This window comes from Giraffa tippelskirchi, chromosome 5, assembly GCF_054371585.1.
Source record: "Giraffa tippelskirchi isolate mGirTip1 chromosome 5, T2T-mGirTip1v1.2.pri, whole genome shotgun sequence".
Lineage (NCBI taxonomy): Eukaryota > Metazoa > Chordata > Mammalia > Artiodactyla > Giraffidae > Giraffa > Giraffa tippelskirchi.
The window spans coordinates 102,078,156-102,099,223 of record NC_137279.1 but is presented as its reverse complement, the minus strand read 5'-3'; the positions used below and the strand labels follow the sequence as shown (position 1 = coordinate 102,099,223).

The 21,068-nt window shown below is 44.9% G+C and overlaps 1 protein-coding gene across 1 annotated transcript in view; it reads right to left on the bottom strand.

The window, feature by feature from the left end:
* Positions 1-21,068, bottom strand: part of LOC145504749 (NBPF family member NBPF19-like) — a 251,607-nt gene that overhangs the window by 182,388 nt on the left and 48,151 nt on the right. The window contains exons 39-57 of the mRNA XM_081486056.1: positions 20,405-20,619; positions 19,123-19,174; positions 18,305-18,480; positions 17,001-17,052; positions 15,902-16,116; positions 14,620-14,671; positions 13,802-13,977; positions 12,498-12,549; positions 11,399-11,613; positions 10,117-10,168; positions 9,299-9,474; positions 7,995-8,046; positions 6,896-7,110; positions 5,614-5,665; positions 4,796-4,971; positions 3,492-3,543; positions 2,393-2,607; positions 1,111-1,162; positions 293-468 (exon numbers count right to left, since the gene is read on the bottom strand). Of these exons, the coding sequence (XP_081342182.1) occupies positions 293-468; positions 1,111-1,162; positions 2,393-2,607; positions 3,492-3,543; positions 4,796-4,971; positions 5,614-5,665; positions 6,896-7,110; positions 7,995-8,046; positions 9,299-9,474; positions 10,117-10,168; positions 11,399-11,613; positions 12,498-12,549; positions 13,802-13,977; positions 14,620-14,671; positions 15,902-16,116; positions 17,001-17,052; positions 18,305-18,480; positions 19,123-19,174; positions 20,405-20,619 (2,423 nt within the window). The remainder of the gene's footprint in view (positions 1-292; positions 469-1,110; positions 1,163-2,392; positions 2,608-3,491; positions 3,544-4,795; positions 4,972-5,613; positions 5,666-6,895; positions 7,111-7,994; positions 8,047-9,298; positions 9,475-10,116; positions 10,169-11,398; positions 11,614-12,497; positions 12,550-13,801; positions 13,978-14,619; positions 14,672-15,901; positions 16,117-17,000; positions 17,053-18,304; positions 18,481-19,122; positions 19,175-20,404; positions 20,620-21,068) is intronic.

The following is a 21,068-nucleotide window of genomic DNA, read 5'->3' as shown; positions in this document are numbered from 1 at the left end:
CATCTCCGGACACCTGCACACATACAAGTGAGTGAGTGTGTCACAATAGCCTTGAGCCATGACCTAACTTGGGGCCGGACCCGTAGGCTCCACCTGAATGAAGAAGACAGCATAGCTCCCAGACCCACCTGATGTCTGTACTTAAAACTCTACCACAGAGTCTCATCCAAATCACTGTCTACAGCGCTTCCAACAGGGATGACAAACCTCAGCACCCCAGAGGTGGGGACTACGAAGCGTACAGAGTCTACCTGGGCATATAGGTGGAGTTCTATCACAAGAAAATACTCACTGGTTACATCCCGAGCATAAGACACATCCACGTCCTCAGGTGAGAAGATGGCATTGCTCCGATAAGGCCAGAAGGAGTCTGACAGGTCAGGAAGAACTGAGTAAGTCAGGTAGTGTTCATCTAGAGAGTCCTGTGGGACTCCATTCTCTATCATCTGTGGCAGCTGTCTGTTGAACCTGGTGGGGAGGGACGGCAAAAGATTAAGCCAAGACTTATCAGAAACTGTACAGTCCTATCTGGTTTTGATGGAATGTTTGAGTGGTGAAGCCAAGGTTCTGATCCATGACAGGGAGAAAACTCTGTTTTGTGTGTGAGACACAGCGTGGTTTTACAGGGGCGGAAGAGAGAAAAAGCAGTAGGTGCTCAGTGGTCTGACCAAATAACAGGCTGATGAACAGACAGATTTCTCTGTGATGGTACAGTCACGCCTCACATACAGGGACACGGAGTAGTGGCTTTCACACTTCCACTTACATGGCATTGACATTACTATGACACACATGCCAGCATGCTAACACCAAACATATAGCAGATATGCATCTCACTCTAGAAACCACACCTGATATAAAAATTGAGTGCAAAAACATCACTCTGACTTAGTTCACCTGGGTCGACTGACTTGGGGTTGAAACTTGACCAGTAAATAAGAAATTGGAAACAATACAAGTACCACAGTGAAAGCAGAGAACATTATGAAAAAGAATAATAGTGGTGGGCAAAACTGACGACACAATATATTCAGCACTTTCTGTTTTTCCCCGCATCAGAGGTCTGCAGAGGTTATCACTGTACAGGAGCCCACAGATATTCAAAATTACCTCGGGGCCCCAACCGCTGCTCCTTTCAGGTCATCGAGACCATTCTGGTTTTCTGCAAAGAAATTAACAGAAGAGTTATGTCAGGCAAATGCCTTTCCAAAACGCCCAATCCTGTGCCTATCTTCAGAATGTGGTAACAGGCTATTGAGACAGAAATAATCCAGGAGGCCCTAGAATGAGCCTCAGAAGAAGGCACTGGGTTTCCTTCTTGAGCCATTGGACAAATTTCCTTGATATGATATGTCATCGGCAGAGTATCCTGATCCCCAGTCTGTGCAAACAGCTAAATATATCCTTTTCCCCACAGTTCCTGGGGAACAACTTAATTATATCCTCAGCCTGCTATAATACTCAGGCTTTTTTCATCTGAAATGTTGTTTATTAATGGGATAAGTGATTTCACACTGAGATTAAATGGGAGTGGAATCCACACACCATCAAGTCAAATGAATCTCAAAGCTGCAAACAGAGGCCATTCATCAGGTTGGGAAGTTCCAGGGCCCTGTCTTCCCTCAGAGCTGCTGCTGCTGCTGCTAAGTCGCTTCAGTCGTGTCCGTCTGTGCGACCTCATAGACGGCAGACCACCAGGATCCCCCGTCGCTGGGATTCTCCAGGCAAGACACTGGAGGGGGTTGCCATTTCCTTCTCAATGCATGAAAGTGAAAAGTGAAAGTGAAGTCGCACAGTCGTGTCCCCATGGACTTCGCGACCCCATGGAGCCTACCAGGCTACTCCATCCATGGGATTTTCCAGGCAAGAGTACTGGAGTGGGTTCCCATTGCCTTTTCCGTTACCTCAGAGAAACATACCAAAAACTGACAGTGCGCATTACCTTCTGCTATCAGAAACTTCGAACAAGATAAGTCCAAGGAAAAGAGAGAGGCTATGGGTTGACAGACGTGAACGAAAGTCGTGACACCTCCAAAGAAATAAACAAGACTGCAAAAAGCCTTGGACAGGTGTAGGAACGCAGGGACATTACCCAGAAATGACAATTAAAGCATTTCCTGTGAGATAAGAGGTTCATTCAAAATTAGGAAGCCTTTGTACCTCCTGTGCCACAATTGCTAAGGTTCATGTGAGTCTGGCTGGACCACCTTGGGTAGAGCGGTTTACCCCAGGGACAACCATGACAGGGAACTTAGAAAAGTTCATTCATAGAATGTCTCATTTTAAATGCAACTATAGAGTCTGGTTCAAATCAGGCTTCAGTATGGAAGCATAGGGTCTATCAAACGGGATCATTCTCCCAGAGTAGACTAACAGATATATCGAAGACTACCTGGGAGACCAGTCGAAATTTCATCCTCTTCAGCATGAGAGCAACCACAGGCTCCATCCATGGCAGACTCCACATTCTCTTCATCAAATGCAAATTTTCCATCACTGGAAGGCTGGTTGCAGGCAGAACCTTCCTGGAGAGTGGAAGGTACTGAAACACATTCATCTTGGGATTGCTGGAACACCACCTTCTTTTCAACATCCAGCAAGTTCACGCTGTGTCAGGTGGAGAAGGGATGACAGAAAATTAAGAGGATTCGACCCCAAGCTATCTGGCTGGTTTTCATGACAGGCATTGAGTTTGCTCACAGAAAGCAAAAGAGCAGTCCCCTTAAGGAGGGAAGTAACTCCTCCTGATGTGGAGTGGAGTGTGGGTGCCATGGGGTAGGAGAGAGACAGCAGGTTCTCTGGGCACTGGGCACACAACCAGCGGTTGAAGGAGGAGATGGAATTTTCCCTACATGCTAACGTCACCACCCCCAGCACACACAGAAGGCAGGGACAGTGGTTCAGACTTTTCTGCACAGATTGTATTGATCTGGATATCCTGTGTCCAAGTGAACACAGCTTTTAAGAAGTTAAAGATGTGTTTGAGTTTGGACTCTATTCCATTCAATTTTAAAATATTTCTTGGCACAAATATAGCTTCAAGATCAGTTTTTCAGAGTTGGAGAAAAAGGAGGTATAGACTAGATATTCTGCCTTCAAGAACTATTTTTTTCAATATTTTGTTGTAATATGAATATCGTTCGATTTTCCTCCCTTGAAATCAAATATTTACCAACATGCTGATGCCAAACCAGTGTAAGACCCATAGGCTCTCACCCTACTTTACCCACTCAGGAGAAAACACACGAATACAGGAACTCCCAGGTTTAGTTATTTCACCTGGGACAACTCACTGTACATTACTAAACTTGAAGGATTGAAAAACTGAAACGCACAAACTTGTGAAACATAAATAGACAACACTACTAAAGAGATACTTGCTGCTGCATGAATAGATGAAAGAGTTATATAGAGTACTTTCTATTTTTCTCTGGATCTGAGGTCTCCTGCTGTCACCACTGACATTCACAGCCCACAGATTTTCAAATTACCTGGGAAATGAGAGCTCTTGTCCACTTACTTGCTTGTGATCGTTTTCATTGTCTAGTAGGAAATTCAGAGACAGCAGGTCATAAGAAGCAAATCAGATCTCACACATATCTACTCAGGAAACACATATACAACAGGGACCTTAATATTCTAATTGTAAGAACATAATTCTTTAGCAAAGATATTCTAGGACACTTAAGTCGTATGAGAATTAGACTGGACTGCTTCCAGACCCATCGAGGAAATTTGCTGATTGATCTGGTATCTCTCCCAACAGCCTTCGTTCTGAGTCTGTAGAAGCACTTAAAAATGTATTTTCCACAGAGATGCTAGAAAATGAGCTGAGTTATTTTCTAGAATTATTTCTATAGTGCTGCTTGGTCCCATCAGACTATGTGGTTGTTGATGGTTTAGAGGAATTTATACTTGAGACTAGAGTGATGGGTGAATTGTGAAAGCGTTAGCCGCTCAGTAGTGGCGGTCTCTTTGTGACCGCATGGACTATAGCCCACCAGGCTCCTCTCTGTCCATTGAATTCTCCACCCAAGAATACTAGAGTGGGTGCCATTCTCTTGTCCAGAGGATCTTCATGATACAGGGATTGAACCTGGGTCTCCTGCATTGCGGGCAGATTCTTTACCATCTGAGCCACCAGGGAAGCCCAGTGAAATCTATTAACCTTCAAATCAAAAAGAATCTTTGGTGCTACACAGAAACCATGACCATTTGAAGCTGGAGGAACTGCCAGAGCCCAGCCTTACTTCATGGAAACATCCAAGCAAGGCAATGGGACAGTTGTGTCTGTCTTGGTGTCAGATACCATCTTAGCTAAGACCTGCCAACATCGAGAAAAGGGAGACTGGGGCTGAGCGCAGTAAAACACATGATGGAAATCACCTCTCCTTATAAAGAGGCAAGTCTGTCATCACTTCTGGAGAGGCCACGAACATTGACAAAAATTTAACTCATTGCGGGGAACAACACACTGGCTCCAAACGAGTTCTGACAGACACCTCCTGTGGATTTCCAGCTGAGGTGGTTGAGAGTTGTCACAAGTGCTTTGTGTCAAATGCCTGATACTGGGGTCAGGGTGACAGAGACAAGCCCGGAGCCAAAAAATGAATGAGAGCTCCCTGACCCACCTGATGTCTGTACTTAAAACTCTACCACAGAGTCTCATCCAAATCACTGTCTACAGCGCTTCCAACAGGGATGACAAACCTCAGCACCGCAGAGGTGGGGAGTACGAAGCGTACAGAGTCTACCTGGGCATATAGGTGGAGTTCTATCACAAGAAAATACTCACTGGTTACATCCCGAGCATAAGACACATCCACGTCCTCAGGTGAGAAGATGGCATTGCTCCGATAAGGCCAGAAGGAGTCTGACAGGTCAGGAAGAACTGAGTAAGTCAGGTAGTGTTCATCTAGAGAGTCCTGTGGGACTCCATTCTCTATCATCTGTGGCAGCTGTCTGTTGAACCTGGTGGGGAGGGACGGCAAAAGACTAAGCCAAGACTTATCAGAAACTGTACAGTCCTATCTGGTTTTGATGGAATGTTTGAGTGGTGAAGCCAAGGGTCTGATCCATGACAGGGAGAAAACTCTGTTTTGTGTGTGAGACACAGCGTGGTTTTACAGGGGCAGAAGAGAGAAAAAGCAGTAGGTGCTCAGTGGTCTGACCAAATAACAGGCTGATGAACAGACAGATTTCTCTGTGATGGTACAGTCACGCCTCACATACAGGGACACGGAGTAGTGGCTTTCACACTTCCACTTACATGGCATTGACATTACTATGACACACATGCCAGCATGCTAACACCAAACATATAGCAGATATGCATCTCACTCTAGAAACCACACCTGATATAAAAATTGAGTGCAAAAAAATCACTCTGACTTAGTTCACCTGGGTCGACTGACTTGGGTTTGAAACTTGACCAGTAAATAAGAAATTGGAAACAATATAAGTACCACAGTGAAAGCAGAGAACATTATGAAAAAGAATAATAGTGGTGGGCAAAACTGACGACACAATATATGCAGCACTTTCTGTCTTTCCCCGCATCAGAGGTCTGCAGAGGTTATCACTGTACAGGAGCCCACAGATATTCAAAATTACCTCGGGGCCACAACCGCTGCTCCTTTCAGGTCATCGTGACCATTCTGGTTTTCTGCAAAGAAATTAACAGAAGAGTTATGTCAGGCAAATGCCTTTCCAAAACGCCCAATCCTGTGCCTATCTTCAGAATGTGGTAACAGGCTATTGAGACAGAAATAATCCAGGAGGCCCTAGAATGAGCCTCAGAAGAAGGCACTGGGTTTCCTTCTTGAGCCATTGGACAAATTTCCTTGATATGATATGTCATCGGCAGAGTATCCTGATCCCCAGTCTGTGCAAACAGCTAAATATATCCTTTTCCCCACAGTTCCTGGGGAACAACTTAATTATATCCTCAGCCTGCTATAATACTCAGGCTTTTTTCATCTGAAATGTTGTTTATTAATGGGATAAGTGATTTCACACTGAGATTAAATGGGAGTGGAATCCACACACCATCAAGTCAAATGAATCTCAAAGCTGCAAACAGAGGCCATTCATCAGGTTGGGAAGTTCCAGGGCCCTGTCTTCCCTCAGAGCTGCTGCTGCTGCTGCTAAGTCGCTTCAGTCGTGTCCGTCTGTGCGACCTCATAGACGGCAGACCACCAGGATCCCCCGTCGCTGGGATTCTCCAGGCAAGACACTGGAGGGGGTTGCCATTTCCTTCTCAATGCATGAAAGTGAAAAGTGAAAGTGAAGTCGCACAGTCGTGTCCCCATGGACTTCGCGACCCCATGGAGCCTACCAGGCTACTCCATCCATGGGATTTTCCAGGCAAGAGTACTGGAGTGGGTTCCCATTGCCTTTTCCGTTACCTCAGAGAAACATACCAAAAAATGACAGTGCGCATTACCTTCTGCTATCAGAAACTTCGAACAAGATAAGTCCAAGGAAAAGAGAGAGGCTATGGGTTGACAGACGTGAACGAAAGTCGTGACACCTTCAAAGAAATAAACAAGACTGCAAAAAGCCTTGGACAGGTGTAGGAACGCAGGGACATTACCCAGAAATGACAATTAAAGCATTTCCTGTGAGATAAGAGGTTCATTCAAAATTAGGAAGCCTTTGTACCTCCTGTGCCACAATTGCTAAGGTTCATGTGAGTCTGGCTGGACCACCTTGGGTAGAGTGGTTTACCCCAGGGACAACCATGACAGGGAACTTAGAAAAGTTCATTCATAGAATGTCTCATTTTAAATGCAACTATAGAGTCTGGTTCAAATCAGGCTTCAGTATGGAAGCATAGGGTCTATCAAACGGGATCATTCTCCCAGAGTAGACTAACAGATATATCGAAGACTACCTGGGAGACCAGTCGAAATTTCATCCTCTTCAGCATGAGAGCAACCACAGGCTCCATCCATGGCAGACTCCACATTCTCTTCATCAAATGCAAATTTTCCATCACTGGAAGGCTGGTTGCAGGCAGAACCTTCCTGGAGAGTGGAAGGTACTGAAACACATTCATCTTGGGATTGCTGGAACACCACCTTCTTTTCAACATCCAGCAAGTTCACGCTGTGTCAGGTGGAGAAGGGATGACAGAAAATTAAGAGGATTCGACCCCAAGCTATCTGGCTGGTTTTCATGACAGGCATTGAGTTTGCTCACAGAAAGCAAAAGGGCAGTCCCCTTAAGGAGGGAAGTAACTCCTCCTGATGTGGAGTGGAGTGTGGGTGCCATGGGGTAGGAGAGAGACAGCAGGTTCTCTGGGCACTGGGCACACAACCAGCGGTTGAAGGAGGAGATGGAATTTTCCCTACATGCTAACGTCACCACCCCCAGCACACACAGAAGGCAGGGACAGTGGTTCAGACTTTTCTGCACAGATTGTATTGATCTGGATATCCTGTGTCCAAGTGAACACAGCTTTTAAGAAGTTAAAGATGTGTTTGAGTTTGGACTCTATTCCATTCAATTTTAAAATATTTCTTGGCACAAATATAGCTTCAAGATCAGTTTTTCAGAGTTGGAGAAAAAGGAGGTATAGACTAGATATTCTGCCTTCAAGAACTATTTTTTTCAATATTTTGTTGTAATATGAATATCGTTCGATTTTCCTCCCTTGAAATCAAATATTTACCAACATGCTGATGCCAAACCAGTGTAAGACCCATAGGCTCTCACCCTACTTTACCCACTCAGGAGAAAACACACGAATACAGGAACTCCCAGGTTTAGTTATTTCACCTGGGACAACTCACTGTACATTACTAAACTTGAAGGATTGAAAAACTGAAACGCACAAACTTGTGAAACATAAATAGACAACACTACTAAAGAGATACTTGCTGCTGCATGAATAGATGAAAGAGTTATATAGAGTGCTTTCTATTTTTCTCTGGATCTGAGGTCTCCTGCTGTCACCACTGACATTCACAGCCCACAGATTTTCAAATTACCTGGGAAATGAGAGCTCTTGTCCACTCACTTGCTTGTGATCGTTTTCATTGTCTAGTAGGAAATTCAGAGACAGCAGGTCATGAGAAGCAAATCAGATCTCACACATATCTACTCAGGAAACACATATACAACAGGGACCTTAATATTCTAATTGTAAGAACATAATTCTTTAGCAAAGATATTCTAGGACACTTAAGTCGTATGAGAATTAGACTGGACTGCTTCCAGACCCATCGAGGAAATTTGCTGATTGATCTGGTATCTCTCCCAACAGCCTTCGTTCTGAGTCTGTAGAAGCACTTAAAAATGTATTTTCCACAGAGATGCTAGAAAATGAGCTGAGTTATTTTCTAGAATTATTTCTATAGTGCTGCTTGGTCCCATCAGACTATGTGGTTGTTGATGGTTTAGAGGAATTTATACTTGAGACTAGAGTGATGGGTGAATTGTGAAAGCGTTAGCCGCTCAGTAGTGGCGGTCTCTTTGTGACCGCATGGACTATAGCCCACCAGGCTCCTCTCTGTCCATTGAATTCTCCACCCAAGAATACTAGAGTGGGTGCCATTCTCTTGTCCAGAGGATCTTCATGATACAGGGATTGAACCTGGGTCTCCTGCATTGCGGGCAGATTCTTTACCATCTGAGCCACCAGGGAAGCCCAGTGAAATCTATTAACCTTCAAATCAAAAAGAATCTTTGGTGCTACACAGAAACCATGACCATTTGAAGCTGGAGGAACTGCCAGAGCCCAGCCTTACTTCATGGAAACATCCAAGCAAGGCAATGGGACAGTTGTGTCTGTCTTGGTGTCAGATACCATCTTAGCTAAGACCTGCCAACATCGAGAAAAGGGAGACTGGGGCTGAGCGCAGTAAAACACATGATGGAAATCACCTCTCCTTATAAAGAGGCAAGTCTGTCATCACTTCTGGAGAGGCCACGAACATTGACAAAAATTTAACTCATTGCGGGGAACAACACACTGGCTCCAAACGAGTTCTGACAGACACCTCCTGTGGATTTCCAGCTGAGGTGGTTGAGAGTTGTCACAAGCGCTTTGTGTCAAATGCCTGATACTGGGGTCAGGGTGACAGAGACAAGCCCGGAGCCAAAAAATGAATGAGAGCTCCCTGACCCACCTGATGTCTGTACTTAAAACTCTACCACAGAGTCTCATCCAAATCACTGTCTACAGCGCTTCCAACAGGGATGACAAACCTCAGCACCCCAGAGGTGGGGAGTACGAAGCGTACAGAGTCTACCTGGGCATATAGGTGGAGTTCTATCACAAGAAAATACTCACTGGTTACATCCCGAGCATAAGACACATCCACGTCCTCAGGTGAGAAGATGGCATTGCTCCGATAAGGCCAGAAGGAGTCTGACAGGTCAGGAAGAACTGAGTAAGTCAGGTAGTGTTCATCTAGAGAGTCCTGTGGGACTCCATTCTCTATCATCTGTGGCAGCTGTCTGTTGAACCTGGTGGGGAGGGACGGCAAAAGACTAAGCCAAGACTTATCAGAAACTGTACAGTCCTATCTGGTTTTGATGGAATGTTTGAGTGGTGAAGCCAAGGGTCTGATCCATGACAGGGAGAAAACTCTGTTTTGTGTGTGAGACACAGCGTGGTTTTACAGGGGCAGAAGAGAGAAAAAGCAGTAGGTGCTCAGTGGTCTGACCAAATAACAGGCTGATGAACAGACAGATTTCTCTGTGATGGTACAGTCACGCCTCACATACAGGGACACGGAGTAGTGGCTTTCACACTTCCACTTACATGGCATTGACATTACTATGACACACATGCCAGCATGCTAACACCAAACATATAGCAGATATGCATCTCACTCTAGAAACCACACCTGATATAAAAATTGAGTGCAAAAACATCACTCTGACTTAGTTCACCTGGGTCGACTGACTTGGGGTTGAAACTTGACCAGTAAATAAGAAATTGGAAACAATACAAGTACCACAGTGAAAGCAGAGAACATTATGAAAAAGAATAATAGTGGTGGGCAAAACTGACGACACAATATATTCAGCACTTTCTGTTTTTCCCCGCATCAGAGGTCTGCAGAGGTTATCACTGTACAGGAGCCCACAGATATTCAAAATTACCTCGGGGCCCCAACCGCTGCTCCTTTCAGGTCATCGAGACCATTCTGGTTTTCTGCAAAGAAATTAACAGAAGAGTTATGTCAGGCAAATGCCTTTCCAAAACGCCCAATCCTGTGCCTATCTTCAGAATGTGGTAACAGGCTATTGAGACAGAAATAATCCAGGAGGCCCTAGAATGAGCCTCAGAAGAAGGCACTGGGTTTCCTTCTTGAGCCATTGGACAAATTTCCTTGATATGATATGTCATCGGCAGAGTATCCTGATCCCCAGTCTGTGCAAACAGCTAAATATATCCTTTTCCCCACAGTTCCTGGGGAACAACTTAATTATATCCTCAGCCTGCTATAATACTCAGGCTTTTTTCATCTGAAATGTTGTTTATTAATGGGATAAGTGATTTCACACTGAGATTAAATGGGAGTGGAATCCACACACCATCAAGTCAAATGAATCTCAAAGCTGCAAACAGAGGCCATTCATCAGGTTGGGAAGTTCCAGGGCCCTGTCTTCCCTCAGAGCTGCTGCTGCTGCTGCTAAGTCGCTTCAGTCGTGTCCGTCTGTGCGACCTCATAGACGGCAGACCACCAGGATCCCCCGTCGCTGGGATTCTCCAGGCAAGACACTGGAGGGGGTTGCCATTTCCTTCTCAATGCATGAAAGTGAAAAGTGAAAGTGAAGTCGCACAGTCGTGTCCCCATGGACTTCGCGACCCCATGGAGCCTACCAGGCTACTCCATCCATGGGATTTTCCAGGCAAGAGTACTGGAGTGGGTTCCCATTGCCTTTTCCGTTACCTCAGAGAAACATACCAAAAACTGACAGTGCGCATTACCTTCTGCTATCAGAAACTTCGAACAAGATAAGTCCAAGGAAAAGAGAGAGGCTATGGGTTGACAGACGTGAACGAAAGTCGTGACACCTCCAAAGAAATAAACAAGACTGCAAAAAGCCTTGGACAGGTGTAGGAACGCAGGGACATTACCCAGAAATGACAATTAAAGCATTTCCTGTGAGATAAGAGGTTCATTCAAAATTAGGAAGCCTTTGTACCTCCTGTGCCACAATTGCTAAGGTTCATGTGAGTCTGGCTGGACCACCTTGGGTAGAGCGGTTTACCCCAGGGACAACCATGACAGGGAACTTAGAAAAGTTCATTCATAGAATGTCTCATTTTAAATGCAACTATAGAGTCTGGTTCAAATCAGGCTTCAGTATGGAAGCATAGGGTCTATCAAACGGGATCATTCTCCCAGAGTAGACTAACAGATATATCGAAGACTACCTGGGAGACCAGTCGAAATTTCATCCTCTTCAGCATGAGAGCAACCACAGGCTCCATCCATGGCAGACTCCACATTCTCTTCATCAAATGCAAATTTTCCATCACTGGAAGGCTGGTTGCAGGCAGAACCTTCCTGGAGAGTGGAAGGTACTGAAACACATTCATCTTGGGATTGCTGGAACACCACCTTCTTTTCAACATCCAGCAAGTTCACGCTGTGTCAGGTGGAGAAGGGATGACAGAAAATTAAGAGGATTCGACCCCAAGCTATCTGGCTGGTTTTCATGACAGGCATTGAGTTTGCTCACAGAAAGCAAAAGAGCAGTCCCCTTAAGGAGGGAAGTAACTCCTCCTGATGTGGAGTGGAGTGTGGGTGCCATGGGGTAGGAGAGAGACAGCAGGTTCTCTGGGCACTGGGCACACAACCAGCGGTTGAAGGAGGAGATGGAATTTTCCCTACATGCTAACGTCACCACCCCCAGCACACACAGAAGGCAGGGACAGTGGTTCAGACTTTTCTGCACAGATTGTATTGATCTGGATATCCTGTGTCCAAGTGAACACAGCTTTTAAGAAGTTAAAGATGTGTTTGAGTTTGGACTCTATTCCATTCAATTTTAAAATATTTCTTGGCACAAATATAGCTTCAAGATCAGTTTTTCAGAGTTGGAGAAAAAGGAGGTATAGACTAGATATTCTGCCTTCAAGAACTATTTTTTTCAATATTTTGTTGTAATATGAATATCGTTCGATTTTCCTCCCTTGAAATCAAATATTTACCAACATGCTGATGCCAAACCAGTGTAAGACCCATAGGCTCTCACCCTACTTTACCCACTCAGGAGAAAACACACGAATACAGGAACTCCCAGGTTTAGTTATTTCACCTGGGACAACTCACTGTACATTACTAAACTTGAAGGATTGAAAAACTGAAACGCACAAACTTGTGAAACATAAATAGACAACACTACTAAAGAGATACTTGCTGCTGCATGAATAGATGAAAGAGTTATATAGAGTACTTTCTATTTTTCTCTGGATCTGAGGTCTCCTGCTGTCACCACTGACATTCACAGCCCACAGATTTTCAAATTACCTGGGAAATGAGAGCTCTTGTCCACTTACTTGCTTGTGATCGTTTTCATTGTCTAGTAGGAAATTCAGAGACAGCAGGTCATAAGAAGCAAATCAGATCTCACACATATCTACTCAGGAAACACATATACAACAGGGACCTTAATATTCTAATTGTAAGAACATAATTCTTTAGCAAAGATATTCTAGGACACTTAAGTCGTATGAGAATTAGACTGGACTGCTTCCAGACCCATCGAGGAAATTTGCTGATTGATCTGGTATCTCTCCCAACAGCCTTCGTTCTGAGTCTGTAGAAGCACTTAAAAATGTATTTTCCACAGAGATGCTAGAAAATGAGCTGAGTTATTTTCTAGAATTATTTCTATAGTGCTGCTTGGTCCCATCAGACTATGTGGTTGTTGATGGTTTAGAGGAATTTATACTTGAGACTAGAGTGATGGGTGAATTGTGAAAGCGTTAGCCGCTCAGTAGTGGCGGTCTCTTTGTGACCGCATGGACTATAGCCCACCAGGCTCCTCTCTGTCCATTGAATTCTCCACCCAAGAATACTAGAGTGGGTGCCATTCTCTTGTCCAGAGGATCTTCATGATACAGGGATTGAACCTGGGTCTCCTGCATTGCGGGCAGATTCTTTACCATCTGAGCCACCAGGGAAGCCCAGTGAAATCTATTAACCTTCAAATCAAAAAGAATCTTTGGTGCTACACAGAAACCATGACCATTTGAAGCTGGAGGAACTGCCAGAGCCCAGCCTTACTTCATGGAAACATCCAAGCAAGGCAATGGGACAGTTGTGTCTGTCTTGGTGTCAGATACCATCTTAGCTAAGACCTGCCAACATCGAGAAAAGGGAGACTGGGGCTGAGCGCAGTAAAACACATGATGGAAATCACCTCTCCTTATAAAGAGGCAAGTCTGTCATCACTTCTGGAGAGGCCACGAACATTGACAAAAATTTAACTCATTGCGGGGAACAACACACTGGCTCCAAACGAGTTCTGACAGACACCTCCTGTGGATTTCCAGCTGAGGTGGTTGAGAGTTGTCACAAGTGCTTTGTGTCAAATGCCTGATACTGGGGTCAGGGTGACAGAGACAAGCCCGGAGCCAAAAAATGAATGAGAGCTCCCTGACCCACCTGATGTCTGTACTTAAAACTCTACCACAGAGTCTCATCCAAATCACTGTCTACAGCGCTTCCAACAGGGATGACAAACCTCAGCACCCCAGAGGTGGGGAGTACGAAGCGTACAGAGTCTACCTGGGCATATAGGTGGAGTTCTATCACAAGAAAATACTCACTGGTTACATCCCGAGCATAAGACACATCCACGTCCTCAGGTGAGAAGATGGCATTGCTCCGATAAGGCCAGAAGGAGTCTGACAGGTCAGGAAGAACTGAGTAAGTCAGGTAGTGTTCATCTAGAGAGTCCTGTGGGACTCCATTCTCTATCATCTGTGGCAGCTGTCTGTTGAACCTGGTGGGGAGGGACGGCAAAAGACTAAGCCAAGACTTATCAGAAACTGTACAGTCCTATCTGGTTTTGATGGAATGTTTGAGTGGTGAAGCCAAGGGTCTGATCCATGACAGGGAGAAAACTCTGTTTTGTGTGTGAGACACAGCGTGGTTTTACAGGGGCAGAAGAGAGAAAAAGCAGTAGGTGCTCAGTGGTCTGACCAAATAACAGGCTGATGAACAGACAGATTTCTCTGTGATGGTACAGTCACGCCTCACATACAGGGACACGGAGTAGTGGCTTTCACACTTCCACTTACATGGCATTGACATTACTATGACACACATGCCAGCATGCTAACACCAAACATATAGCAGATATGCATCTCACTCTAGAAACCACACCTGATATAAAAATTGAGTGCAAAAAAATCACTCTGACTTAGTTCACCTGGGTCGACTGACTTGGGTTTGAAACTTGACCAGTAAATAAGAAATTGGAAACAATATAAGTACCACAGTGAAAGCAGAGAACATTATGAAAAAGAATAATAGTGGTGGGCAAAACTGACGACACAATATATGCAGCACTTTCTGTCTTTCCCCGCATCAGAGGTCTGCAGAGGTTATCACTGTACAGGAGCCCACAGATATTCAAAATTACCTCGGGGCCACAACCGCTGCTCCTTTCAGGTCATCGTGACCATTCTGGTTTTCTGCAAAGAAATTAACAGAAGAGTTATGTCAGGCAAATGCCTTTCCAAAACGCCCAATCCTGTGCCTATCTTCAGAATGTGGTAACAGGCTATTGAGACAGAAATAATCCAGGAGGCCCTAGAATGAGCCTCAGAAGAAGGCACTGGGTTTCCTTCTTGAGCCATTGGACAAATTTCCTTGATATGATATGTCATCGGCAGAGTATCCTGATCCCCAGTCTGTGCAAACAGCTAAATATATCCTTTTCCCCACAGTTCCTGGGGAACAACTTAATTATATCCTCAGCCTGCTATAATACTCAGGCTTTTTTCATCTGAAATGTTGTTTATTAATGGGATAAGTGATTTCACACTGAGATTAAATGGGAGTGGAATCCACACACCATCAAGTCAAATGAATCTCAAAGCTGCAAACAGAGGCCATTCATCAGGTTGGGAAGTTCCAGGGCCCTGTCTTCCCTCAGAGCTGCTGCTGCTGCTGCTAAGTCGCTTCAGTCGTGTCCGTCTGTGCGACCTCATAGACGGCAGACCACCAGGATCCCCCGTCGCTGGGATTCTCCAGGCAAGACACTGGAGGGGGTTGCCATTTCCTTCTCAATGCATGAAAGTGAAAAGTGAAAGTGAAGTCGCACAGTCGTGTCCCCATGGACTTCGCGACCCCATGGAGCCTACCAGGCTACTCCATCCATGGGATTTTCCAGGCAAGAGTACTGGAGTGGGTTCCCATTGCCTTTTCCGTTACCTCAGAGAAACATACCAAAAAATGACAGTGCGCATTACCTTCTGCTATCAGAAACTTCGAACAAGATAAGTCCAAGGAAAAGAGAGAGGCTATGGGTTGACAGACGTGAACGAAAGTCGTGACACCTTCAAAGAAATAAACAAGACTGCAAAAAGCCTTGGACAGGTGTAGGAACGCAGGGACATTACCCAGAAATGACAATTAAAGCATTTCCTGTGAGATAAGAGGTTCATTCAAAATTAGGAAGCCTTTGTACCTCCTGTGCCACAATTGCTAAGGTTCATGTGAGTCTGGCTGGACCACCTTGGGTAGAGTGGTTTACCCCAGGGACAACCATGACAGGGAACTTAGAAAAGTTCATTCATAGAATGTCTCATTTTAAATGCAACTATAGAGTCTGGTTCAAATCAGGCTTCAGTATGGAAGCATAGGGTCTATCAAACGGGATCATTCTCCCAGAGTAGACTAACAGATATATCGAAGACTACCTGGGAGACCAGTCGAAATTTCATCCTCTTCAGCATGAGAGCAACCACAGGCTCCATCCATGGCAGACTCCACATTCTCTTCATCAAATGCAAATTTTCCATCACTGGAAGGCTGGTTGCAGGCAGAACCTTCCTGGAGAGTGGAAGGTACTGAAACACATTCATCTTGGGATTGCTGGAACACCACCTTCTTTTCAACATCCAGCAAGTTCACGCTGTGTCAGGTGGAGAAGGGATGACAGAAAATTAAGAGGATTCGACCCCAAGCTATCTGGCTGGTTTTCATGACAGGCATTGAGTTTGCTCACAGAAAGCAAAAGGGCAGTCCCCTTAAGGAGGGAAGTAACTCCTCCTGATGTGGAGTGGAGTGTGGGTGCCATGGGGTAGGAGAGAGACAGCAGGTTCTCTGGGCACTGGGCACACAACCAGCGGTTGAAGGAGGAGATGGAATTTTCCCTACATGCTAACGTCACCACCCCCAGCACACACAGAAGGCAGGGACAGTGGTTCAGACTTTTCTGCACAGATTGTATTGATCTGGATATCCTGTGTCCAAGTGAACACAGCTTTTAAGAAGTTAAAGATGTGTTTGAGTTTGGACTCTATTCCATTCAATTTTAAAATATTTCTTGGCACAAATATAGCTTCAAGATCAGTTTTTCAGAGTTGGAGAAAAAGGAGGTATAGACTAGATATTCTGCCTTCAAGAACTATTTTTTTCAATATTTTGTTGTAATATGAATATCGTTCGATTTTCCTCCCTTGAAATCAAATATTTACCAACATGCTGATGCCAAACCAGTGTAAGACCCATAGGCTCTCACCCTACTTTACCCACTCAGGAGAAAACACACGAATACAGGAACTCCCAGGTTTAGTTATTTCACCTGGGACAACTCACTGTACATTACTAAACTTGAAGGATTGAAAAACTGAAACGCACAAACTTGTGAAACATAAATAGACAACACTACTAAAGAGATACTTGCTGCTGCATGAATAGATGAAAGAGTTATATAGAGTACTTTCTATTTTTCTCTGGATCTGAGGTCTCCTGCTGTCACCACTGACATTCACAGCCCACAGATTTTCAAATTACCTGGGAAATGAGAGCTCTTGTCCACTCACTTGCTTGTGATCGTTTTCATTGTCTAGTAGGAAATTCAGAGACAGCAGGTCATGAGAAGCAAATCAGATCTCACACATATCTACTCAGGAAACACATATACAACAGGGACCTTAATATTCTAATTGTAAGAACATAATTCTTTAGCAAAGATATTCTAGGACACTTAAGTCGTATGAGAATTAGACTGGACTGCTTCCAGACCCATCGAGGAAATTTGCTGATTGATCTGGTATCTCTCCCAACAGCCTTCGTTCTGAGTCTGTAGAAGCACTTAAAAATGTATTTTCCACAGAGATGCTAGAAAATGAGCTGAGTTATTTTCTAGAATTATTTCTATAGTGCTGCTTGGTCCCATCAGACTATGTGGTTGTTGATGGTTTAGAGGAATTTATACTTGAGACTAGAGTGATGGGTGAATTGTGAAAGCGTTAGCCGCTCAGTAGTGGCGGTCTCTTTGTGACCGCATGGACTATAGCCCACCAGGCTCCTCTCTGTCCATTGAATTCTCCACCCAAGAATACTAGAGTGGGTGCCATTCTCTTGTCCAGAGGATCTTCATGATACAGGGATTGAACCTGGGTCTCCTGCATTGCGGGCAGATTCTTTACCATCTGAGCCACCAGGGAAGCCCAGTGAAATCTATTAACCTTCAAATCAAAAAGAATCTTTGGTGCTACACAGAAACCATGACCATTTGAAGCTGGAGGAACTGCCAGAGCCCAGCCTTACTTCATGGAAACATCCAAGCAAGGCAATGGGACAGTTGTGTCTGTCTTGGTGTCAGATACCATCTTAGCTAAGACCTGCCAACATCGAGAAAAGGGAGACTGGGGCTGAGCGCAGTAAAACACATGATGGAAATCACCTCTCCTTATAAAGAGGCAAGTCTGTCATCACTTCTGGAGAGGCCACGAACATTGACAAAAATTTAACTCATTGCGGGGAACAACACACTGGCTCCAAACGAGTTCTGACAGACACCTCCTGTGGATTTCCAGCTGAGGTGGTTGAGAGTTGTCACAAGTGCTTTGTGTCAAATGCCTGATACTGGGGTCAGGGTGACAGAGACAAGCCCGGAGCCAAAAAATGAATGAGAGCTCCCTGACCCACCTGATGTCTGTACTTAAAACTCTACCACAGAGTCTCATCCAAATCACTGTCTACAGCGCTTCCAACAGGGATGACAAACCTCAGCACCGCAGAGGTGGGGAGTACGAAGCGTACAGAGTCTACCTGGGCATATAGGTGGAGTTCTATCACAAGAAAATACTCACTGGTTACATCCCGAGCATAAGACACATCCACGTCCTCAGGTGAGAAGATGGCATTGCTCCGATAAGGCCAGAAGGAGTCTGACAGGTCAGGAAGAACTGAGTAAGTCAGGTAGTGTTCATCTAGAGAGTCCTGTGGGACTCCATTCTCTATCATCTGTGGCAGCTGTCTGTTGAACCTGGTGGGGAGGGACGGCAAAAGACTAAGCCAAGACTTATCAGAAACTGTACAGTCCTATCTGGTTTTGATGGAATGTTTGAGTGGTGAAGCCAAGGGTCTGATCCATGACAGGGAGAAAACTCTGTTTTGTGTGTGAGACACAGCGTGGTTTTACAGGGGCAGAAGAGAGAAAAAGCAGTAGGTGCTCAGTGGTCTGACCAAATAACAGGCTGATGAACAGACAGATTTCTCTGTGATGGTACAGTCACGCCTCACATACAGGGACACGGAGTAGTGGCTTTCACACTTCCACTTACATGGCATTGACATTACTATGACACACATGCCAGCATGCTAACACCAAACATATAGCAGATATGCATCTCACTCTAGAAACCACACCTGATATAAAAATTGAGTGCAAAAAAATCACTCTGACTTAGTTCACCTGGGTCGACTGACTTGGGTTTGAAACTTGACCAGTAAATAAGAAATTGGAAACAATATAAGTACCACAGTGAAAGCAGAGAACATTATGAAAAAGAATAATAGTGGTGGGCAAAACTGACGACACAATATATTCAGCACTTTCTGTCTTTCCCCGCATCAGAGGTCTGCAGAGGTTATCACTGTACAGGAGCCCACAGATATTCAAAATTACCTCGGGGCCACAACCGCTGCTCCTTTCAGGTCATCGTGACCATTCTGGTTTTCTGCAAAGAAATTAACAGAAGAGTTATGTCAGGCAAATGCCTTTCCAAAACGCCCAATCCTGTGCCTATCTTCAGAATGTGGTAACAGGCTATTGAGACAGAAATAATCCAGGAGGCCCTAGAATGAGCCTCAGAAGAAGGCACTGGGTTTCCTTCTTGAGCCATTGGACAAATTTCCTTGATATGATATGTCATCGGCAGAGTATCCTGATCCCCAGTCTGTGCAAACAGCTAAATATATCCTTTTCCCCACAGTTCCTGGGGAACAACTTAATTATATCCTCAGCCTGCTATAATACTCAGGCTTTTTTCATCTGAAATGTTGTTTATTAATGGGATAAGTGATTTCACACTGAGATTAAATGGGAGTGGAATCCACACACCATCAAGTCAAATGAATCTCAAAGCTGCAAACAGAGGCCATTCATCAGGTTGGGAAGTTCCAGGGCCCTGTCTTCCCTCAGAGCTGCTGCTGCTGCTGCTAAGTCGCTTCAGTCGTGTCCGTCTGTGCGACCTCATAGACGGCAGACCACCAGGATCCCCCGTCGCTGGGATTCTCCAGGCAAGACACTGGAGGGGGTTGCCATTTCCTTCTCAACGCATGAAAGTGAAAAGTGAAAGTGAAGTCGCACAGTCGTGTCCCCATGGACTTCGCGACCCCATGGAGCCTACCAGGCTACTCCATCCATGGGATTTTCCAGGCAAGAGTACTGGAGTGGGTTCCCATTGCCTTTTCCGTTACCTCAGAGAAACATACCAAAAAATGACAGTGCGCATTACCTTCTGCTATCAGAAACTTCGAACAAGATAAGTCCAAGGAAAAGAGAGAGGCTATGGGTTGACAGACGTGAACGAAAGTCGTGACACCTTCAAAGAAATAAACAAGACTGCAAAAAGCCTTGGACAGGTGTAGGAACGCAGGGACATTACCCAGAAATGACAATTAAAGCATTTCCTGTGAGATAAGAGGTTCATTCAAAATTAGGAAGCCTTTGTACCTCCTGTGCCACAATTGCTAAGGTTCATGTGAGTCTGGCTGGACCACCTTGGGTAGAGTGGTTTACCCCAGGGACAACCATGACAGGGAACTTAGAAAAGTTCATTCATAGAATGTCTCATTTTAAATGCAACTATAGAGTCTGGTTCAAATCAGGCTTCAGTATGGAAGCATAGGGTCTATCAAACGGGATCATTCTCCCAGAGTAGACTAACAGATATATCGAAGACTACCTGGGAGACCAGTCGAAATTTCATCCTCTTCAGCATGAGAGCAACCACAGGCTCCATCCATGGCAGACTCCACATTCTCTTCATCAAATGCAAATTTTCCATCACTGGAAGGCTGGTTGCAGGCAGAACCTTCCTGGAGAGTGGAAGGTACTGAAACACATTCATCTTGGGATTGCTGGAACACCACCTTCTTTTCAACATCCAGCAAGTTCACGCTGTGTCAGGTGGAGAAGGGATGACAGAAAATTAAGAGGATTCGACCCCAAGCTATCTGGCTGGTTTTCATGACAGGCATTGAGTTTGCTCACAGAAAGCAAAAGGGCAGTCCCCTTAAGGAGGGAAGTAACTCCTCCTGATGTGGAGTGGAGTGTGGGTGCCATGGGGTAGGAGAGAGACAGCAGGTTCTCTGGGCACTGGGCACACAACCAGCGGTTGAAGGAGGAGATGGAATTTTCCCTACATGCTAACGTCACCACCCCCAGCACACACAGAAGGCAGGGACAGTGGTTCAGACTTTTCTGCACAGATTGTATTGATCTGGATATCCTGTGTCCAAGTGAACACAGCTTTTAAGAAGTTAAAGATGTGTTTGAGTTTGGACTCTATTCCATTCAATTTTAAAATATTTCTTGGCACAAATATAGCTTCAAGATCAGTTTTTCAG